Source organism: Halichoerus grypus, chromosome 11 (genome assembly GCF_964656455.1).
Source record: "Halichoerus grypus chromosome 11, mHalGry1.hap1.1, whole genome shotgun sequence".
Lineage (NCBI taxonomy): Eukaryota > Metazoa > Chordata > Mammalia > Carnivora > Phocidae > Halichoerus > Halichoerus grypus.
The window spans coordinates 98,317,912-98,326,087 of NC_135722.1; the positions used below are offsets into that span (position 1 = coordinate 98,317,912).

General features: G+C 45.6%; 2 protein-coding genes across 9 annotated transcripts in view; one reads left to right on the forward strand and one right to left on the reverse strand.

Annotated features, from left to right (window-relative positions):
* The window catches only part of BACE1 (beta-secretase 1), a 62,003-nt gene extending 57,704 nt beyond the window's left edge, over positions 1-4,299 (forward strand). Inside the window, exon 9 of the mRNA XM_078058965.1 lies at positions 4,148-4,299. Coding sequence (XP_077915091.1) covers positions 4,148-4,155 — 8 coding nt within the window. The 3' untranslated portion in view covers positions 4,156-4,299. The remainder of the gene's footprint in view (positions 1-4,147) is intronic.
* Positions 1-8,128, reverse strand: part of RNF214 (ring finger protein 214) — a 41,873-nt gene extending 33,745 nt beyond the window's left edge. For 2 of the 8 annotated variants that reach the window (XM_036104488.2, XM_078058961.1), the window contains exons 1-4: positions 7,577-8,122; positions 5,913-6,031; positions 3,629-3,674; positions 2,394-2,453 (exon numbers count right to left, since the gene is read on the reverse strand). In XM_036104488.2, the coding sequence (XP_035960381.1) occupies positions 2,394-2,453; positions 3,629-3,674; positions 5,913-6,031; positions 7,577-7,849 (498 nt within the window). In that variant the 5' untranslated portion in view covers positions 7,850-8,122. Of the gene's footprint in view, positions 1-2,393; positions 2,454-3,163; positions 3,675-5,912; positions 6,032-6,926; positions 7,278-7,576 lie in introns of those variants that run through there. The other 6 variants (XM_078058957.1, XM_078058956.1, XM_078058959.1 and 3 more) reach the window with 5 other exon arrangements.
* Positions 8,129-8,176: the final 48 nt, after the last annotated feature.

Sequence of the window (8,176 nt, forward strand, 5' to 3'; positions counted from 1 at the left end):
AGTTTTAGAAGTGAATGAAGGAAAACTTATTACATTATGATAATAAAAACTAAGTTTTCAAGATGGGACTTCAGCAGAGCACCTGGGTGACACAGTCGGTTAAGCGTCTGACTCTTGGTTTCAGCTTAGGTCATGATCTCAGGGTCGTGAGATCCAGCCCACAGCTTGGGATTCTCTCTCCCTCTCCCTCTGCCCCTCCCGCTTGTGCTCTCTATCTAAAATAAATAAATAAATCTGGAAAAAAAAAAAAAAAAAGATGGGACTTTAGCTCTGAGATAAGCTAGTCCTTAGACCAGGTGCTGAAATGTGACTAAGGCCCCTGATGACTCTCCAGTCTCACGTCTTTACAGGGATTCTGAACCTGAGATCTATGGATGGGCCTCAGGGGTCTCTGAACTCTCTGAAATAGGGGGATGTGGGAGGGAGGATAAATTTTTCTGAGATAAGAATTAAAGTTTTCAAAAGATTCCAAAAGAGGACTTTAACCCAAGAAAAGCTAAAGAAAGGTTAAGAACCAATATATTCAACTAGTAGAAAAGAGGAATCTTTACTTTCTTCAGCATAGGTCTTTCCCTTTATTTCCTTGTGGTACTTTCTCTGTCTACAATGCTTCTTTAGGACAACACAGGCCAGGGGAAAACACCACTAGTCTCATGGAAAGAAGTCTCAAGGTACATACTAGTAGTACATACAAAAAGATAACTGAAAAGCTATATAGTAAACTACTTGATCCATAGCATCTCATCTTAACAAGCCAAAGTTACTATTTCATCAGTGTCTAATTGGCTCCAAGGACCAGAAGGTACAATTTCAAATGCAGCCAGTGGGAAATTACCATAAATGCACAAAAAGGGAAACAAAACAGGAGCCAAGTTTCTTCTATTGCCACCAAGCTTAACACCTGCCTAGTTCCACTGCTTTTTTAAAAGCATGTGAGCCTACACTGTATGTTAACTAACTAGAATTTAAAGGAAATTTTGAAAAAATAAAATAAAATAAAATAAAATAAAGGCATGTGGGCCATCCCAGTACCCAAAAGAATACAGCCACATAAAACATAATCCTGGGCCTATTTTGGCCCAATGACTTGCTAGTTTCCATTCCTGCATCAGACTGATGCTAAAGCTTATTTATAACTTAGTTGCCCCCCCTTGGATTGCTACTGTCATCAGAACCCCACCATAGAACTATGGGGACAAAATAATGTGCTTAGAGTAAGTATTCAAGAAAAGGTGAATCACCGCCCCTTCCCTGGGACTTCTCTTCTAGCTTGGTTTTCACCCAGCACATCTCCATCAGCTTGCTCATCTCTAGGATCTTTTTACCTGCCTGTTATATGAGTAACTCCGAGTTGCTATCCTGTATTTAAAAAACTTTATTCGCTTCATCTGGTTAATGTACTCCCATAACTTCCTTCCTTCCATCTGCCCCTCAATTTCTTCAACTTGACCAAATATCCACTTTCTTATCTGGTTGCTATAAGCACTTTTTCTCTCACTCAGTTAACACATATTACCCTAAAAACTTCTTCCTGATGCTAGGGTGCCTTTCCCAGCATCATCCTTCCTCTCAAAAAATATAAACTTTGATATCCATATTCTTAAGGGTGGAAGTTTCTGCCATGAGATACCAGAGATAGATCAAAGAGACCATTTTAACAAAGATAAATGTGCAGCTCTCTAGGTTTTAAAACCCAATTACTAGGAATAAAAGGGAAGACAGGACTCAACAGTACAGCAGAAAAAGACCTGAAAGCTCAACACTCTGAGCAGAGCACCACAGTAAGCCAGGGGAGGCGTGAGAAACAGCGTCTGGAATGATAGAGAGAAGGAGAACCCCACTGTGTTGTGACTTCATTATTCTGTATTTGGATTATTGTATTTACTTCTCAGGATCACATTTTCAAAGCAACAATGATAAGATGAAACCTGTCCAGGCGGAAAAGTAACCAGGGCGATGGAAGGGCTGGAAAACGTATCCTATGAAGAAAAGAAGAATGTTATAAATGTCTGGGAATGTTTTTTTCTGGAAAGATTCGACTTGAGGGGTAAGAGGAAGCGGCATAAAAAAACTTCAATTATACATAGGGCCAACAAGTAAAGGAGGATTTGGATTTAGTCTATATGGCTCAGGAGAGCACCCTAACAAGTATGAGAGGTGCTATCCTCACCTACGAACAAGATGTAATAAGAGCTCTTTTTCAGATGCAACAGGCTGCTTTATGAGTAGTAAGCTTCCCATCTCTGGAAGTGATCAAGTAGAAAGAAGTTAGCTGACCATCTGTTAGGGATTTGAAAAGGAGATTCCTGCACCTTTTCCAGCTGAGATGATAGGACTCTAGATAGTCTGAGTTAACGGTCTAGTATATTCACTGGGACAGTTTAAGTACTCACCAGATTCTTTTCAATATCTTGATCTGTGTTTACCTCTGAATCGGCTGTCTTAAAGTCAGTCTATAAAGAAAGAAACAATTATATTCAGAACTGTTCAGAGACATTTTAAAAGGCAAAATTACTCTTTCGTAATTTTACAAGGAAATCTGTCACAAGTAACTAAGCAGCTGAATTTCTGCATTCCCCTTTTTGGCTTCTGAACAAGAGAAGAACTGTAAGTCTGGCAAATAGACACTGACATGTATATTGCATCGAACATTATCCCACAAAAGAACCTGAACAAGACCCAAGAACTGCCAGAGAGACAGCCTCAAGTGTGAAATAAGAATTTCACCCCCTACAACCTATTGTGCCCATCCTTCCTCCTACAACAAAGCACACCAAGCACTAGGAGGCAGGATACACTGTACTTCTTAAGATGTAGGTCAGAGAATTAACAAGGATTCTTCCTGCAAGGACAAAGATGGGAAATATGAATGCTAATGACCTACACTCATCAATTAGTCAGTGAAAAGAGCTTATATGTAGGTCACAAAGTTCCTAGTCACCACAATGAGACCCTGACTCCTGGCTTTATTATTTACTGAACACTGGAAGGATGACATCCCACAGCACGGCATGAAAATCGTATGATAGTTGCCAATAAAAAAACGAGAGACAGAGTAGTTCTCCACCACCTTCCTATGAAGAAAGGTCTCCTACCCTTGATAAATATATAAATAAATAAATAGCCCAAATGCCATTTTAGTAGTAGAAACTGGATACTCGACCTGTACGGCAATGTTCTGAGAAAGCTTCAGGGAAGAGCTATCCTGATCATCATCCTGATCCACTCTGACTCCTTCAACCCCATTTGCTGGAGGCACCACAGGTCGGAAATCCAAGCCTGTGTCCCTGCTACCTTCCTTTAGGATGGAGGCTGGTGGGGATTTCTCTTCAGAACAATTCCCGGAGGCAAGCTGCTTTGTATGGCACCCTGCCTTAAGAGACCGAGTGACGGGATGGAGGCTCTCCCGGAGGCATGTGTCCCCCTCCTCTCCTGCTGTGTTGGCCACGTCCTTCAAATCAGACTGAGACCCACCGCCAGAAAGACAAAGGGCTGTGGCTAGCAAGTTTTCTCCTAAAACCGCCCGGTGCGCTGCTGAAGTGTCACCTGCTGATGAACCAGGATTCTGCTCTGGGTGTTCCAAATGGACATTTCTGTTATTCTCCTTGGTTATCGTTTGGCTACTTACACTCGACAGAGGCGAGTTCTTGTGCTTCTGTGCAGGGTCTTTGGGGCTATCAAAAACATAAGATAAAAAGTTTCTCTCTTCACCCAATCTTAAGGAAGATTAAATACATAGTATCTTCAACATAATGACTAGAAGAACAAAACCAGACTACATTAAGCCCCTCAAATTATCAGAATGACGTGGAACTTAGTCTTTGTCCAGCGATTTTGACCCACATGCAGGGAGTAGAGCTTGCTGGTTAGAACCTGGGTGCTGGAGACAGACATTTCCTGTCAGGTGACCATAAATAAACACACATAAATGACTCTGATGAGCCCCAAATTTCCGAGGTCCAATTTGAATAATTTTGGAGAATGTCAATGAAATAGCCTGCTGCTCGTTAGAGTATTTTCATTTAGTTAGCTGTACTGACTTAGTTACACCTCATGTTCTAACAAATAAAATATTAATTTAGAAAAAATGTTTTTATTCCACTCTCACGTTTCACAAAAATAATTTTCGTTCAAATTCTTCATACAGATCTTTGACCAGAACCACCTCTTAAGTTCCTCGACAGTTTTCCAGAGCACAGCATCCCCACTTCAGGGTGTCTGAGGTACAGACACTGAATCCGAAACTGAAGCTGTCAGTAGAAATTTTACCCCAGACAAATACATACACATGTACAAACACTGGGATAGTTGTTTTGTCGTTTGTCACAGCCACTTAATGTATTGCTTTTTGAAGAGATCTTTAAAACCTATTTACAGTGACATCTAACATTTACAACAGTACGCCTCCCACCCAGGAATAATGACTACATCTGTGCCAAATTTCTTTGCCCCTTCTTTTTTTAAAAAACTGATTCTGTCAATTGATGCCCTTAAGTACCCCAAGCCAGCAACGACTGAGGCTTTAGGTCATGGTGCCTTCCTTTCCTCAATAGCACATGCTGATCAAAATAAAACAACCAAGAGTGTCTTTGGGATATGAACACCTTTATAAACACCTCTAGCTGACTCCTTGCTGAGAGTTACCTGGGAAAGCGGGGGAGACACTTAAATTATTGATTTGGCACATACAGTAGAGTATCTGGGTGTAAATCCTGACTCTGCTATTTACCACGTAAATGACTCTCGGTAACTTAATTAATCTCATTTGTAAAACAGAAATATGACCCACCTACTAGGACTATTGTGAGGATGACATGAAATCATGCATCTGAAGTATTTAGTACACAGCCTGGCACAGTAAATATTCAATAAACCCTAGCTGCCATTATTGTTAGTAGGAGTATGTGGCTGACTCTATTTATAAAATGAAGATCCAGGTTGATGGTTAGGCTTACTTAACATTTTTCCCCATTACCCCTTCGCCAACAAATCTCTCTTCATTTAAACCAGTATTTAGGAGGTACTGCAGAGTTGGACAAGCGTGGGTTCAAACCCTGACTCCAATGCAGCTTGGCAACCCTGGGCAAGTTACTAACCTCTCTGTGTCTAATAATATTAGCACCTCCCTCCTGCGATTGTTATGAGGATTAAATGCGTTAATACATATAAAACTATTAGTACAGTATTATCTATTATATTAGGTCCTAGGTACTCTAGAAAAGAGTTGAGGTGGAATACACAGTCAATTTAGTACAACACTGTACGTAGCTATGTGTTAAGCACTGTAAGATGCAAGGTTGGGCAACCATAACTCAGCCCTCAAGAGTTTAGAGAGGAGGCAAAATATCTACGTGAAGCAGTAAACCATACTAACGAAGCTATCTGTTTATCTGGAGATAATACAGATACACATATATCTGTGTGTATGTATGAATATGTATGTGCTTTATGTATGTATATGTATACACATCTATATAACTATGTAATACAGAAGACATAAATATACAAGTATGATATATAGTATCATTATAATATACATAATCGTAACGTAAATGTATAGGTATCCTATGTAGATATAGACATAGATATTATACCATAAATATACAATTAAATGAACATATGTAGTCCATGTAAAAAAGGGTGGGGAAATATTAGCATTTTCAGAAGAGTTTGACCCCCTGTATTCTATTGACTCAACAAACACTTAGCATGCCTGCTGAGTGCCGGACGCTGTGTTTGGTACCACAAATACACACACGGATCAGACAGTCCCTACCTTTAAAAAGCTTACTCTCATGCATTACTACTCACTAGAGCCAAAAAGAGGAAAACCCATCTACGCTTCCATAAGAAGCCATCTCAAAAGCCCCTTGCCCAAATGAAATCTTCCCAGTCAAGCATGCGCACATTACCTTAGACCATCTGGGAGACCTTCGTCTGATTTGGAAGCACATAAACTAGAAGAGGATTCTGGAGGATTGGGGGCACTGGACACCACACCAGCTACCTCGGACGCCGCTGCCATCATGCTCTGTACATTCAGAAACAAATTACAGGCTGCAAGTTTCCAAATTTTAAAACAAGTGTATCTTTCCCCCTCAGAACGTCCATACCACAGAGTTATTCCAGGAAAGAAACACAGAGAAAAAGTTGGGTCCTAGGAGAAAATACTTAAACAAGAGTTTTGTGTAGCAAGGTATTAAAAGAGCCACTGGGCACAAGAGGCCCAAGTGGACATTGATCCTAGGAAATCACCGTATTTATATAAATACCTAGGAGTCTGAGAAAAGCTTTTCCACTTTTGGCAGAGATGCAGTCATTTAAAACAGACTACAGTCTGTGAGAATCTTCCAATTGGTCCACATACCTACTTTACCTAATATTATTTACAAAGAATGTATTTGGGGGCCCAATAATCAACAACATCTTATACATTTTAAATCATTAAAAGCATTATCTGTTCATTTAAGTGAAGTGTTTTGGAAGTGTTCGTATGTGAGAAAAAAACAATACTATGCTGGGCAATCGGAGCATCTTTTACTGTCAGTGTGCTCCCCACAGATGGGAAATGTTTGAGAATCACTGACTGAGAAAAATACAGACTCTTCAAAGTTACTACAGCGGTGCAAAAGAGTACAAGAATCTTGGGTACTCCACTAAGAGAAAGAGAAGCTGAGAAACAGGGTAATCCAAGTCAGGGAATCGGGACTGATGCCTTTCTTGGATCAAAAGGTCATCCTTTGTGTGGCAGGACAAACTCACGGCCCTGCACGGTGAAGACAAAGCGGGGGAAAAGAATGTGGGGGGGCCGAGGGTGTAACATAGGGTTAGTTTAAGTTCTTGTTTTTATTTTAATAGCAACACAGATATTCACACCACCCCCACCCCCACCCCCGCCCCACCGCCCGGAACCTTCAAGCTCGCACTGGGCAAGTATGGAGACTGGGCTCTGTCAACACTTCAGTCACAGGCCAGGGAACCCCGGTGTGCCTCAGTTTCCCCCATTATACAAAGCTCCTAGGAGAAGATGGGCCCAAATCGCCATTACTGCTCCCTCGGGTGCAAACATTCTGCCCCGACGGCGCCCAGGGTCGGGGGTCCTCGGTGCCCGGTAAACGGAACCGCAGGGCACGGGTCCTACGTGAGACTCCGCCACTACAGCCCAAGGGGGAGCGGGGCAGGTACGTCGGGCTGCAGGCTGCGGCGCGGGGTGGGAAGTCGAACGTGTCAAGGGAATCCCTGCGGCGACCGCCAGCGAGACGGCGACGCCGGGAGCGACGGGTGCTCGGGGGAGAACGGGGCACTGCCGCGAAAGGGACAATGGGGGAAGCGGCGCCGGGTGGCCACGGCCGCCTCAACCGGGAACCGCTAAGTCCGCCGCCTCCTCCGGCCGGAGCCCCCTGCACCTCTCCGTCGCCCCCCCGCCCACCGCGCTGCCGGCGCCGTCCCGTTCCTAGGCCGGGACCCCCGCCCCGTCCGCACGGGCCCCCTCCACTCCCCCCCCGCCTCGACCCCCCGCCCCTGCCCCGGCCCCCGGCGTCGCAGCCCCCTCCCCGCACGCCCGCCCCGCACACACCTCCCGCGCCGCGCCCCCGGGAGGCAGTGGGGGAGGGACGGGACGCACCTGAGCGGGCGGAGCGGGGGGAGGGGGCGGCCGAGCCTCGGGGGGAGGGGTCGAGCGCCGGCCCGCGCGCCGCACCTCCCACTTCCGGCGGCGCGAGAGGAGCGGGCGAGGCTCGGCCGGGAGGGGAGCGGCCGCGGCGGCACCTCGCCGCCCCCGACGGCGCCCTCTGGCGGCCAGAGCCGGCACCGTGAAGGAGCCGCGGACTCCGCGGTAGCCCCCTAACATACGAGTGGACCCTCCCGGGGATGCGGGGAGGAAGAGAGGCGACGGCGAGAAGGAAGGAGACCCGGCGGAGGGAGGAGCCCCTCTGGGAAGGTCCCAGGGAGAGTCGGGGCCATGCCGATCAGAGAGAGAAGAGGAACGAGGTGTTTTTAAAAGGTCGCAACCGAGACGCCCTTTCCAGAGGACGCCATGAAGGGCAAGACCGTCCCTCCGGGCAGGGCCCCCGTTGAGGACGCCCCGACAACTCGGGGCGGTGGGGCCAGGCGAGCGGAGCCCACCACGCCCTCACGCCCCTCTCTCGGCGGAGGATGCCCGGAGCGGGCGGCCCCC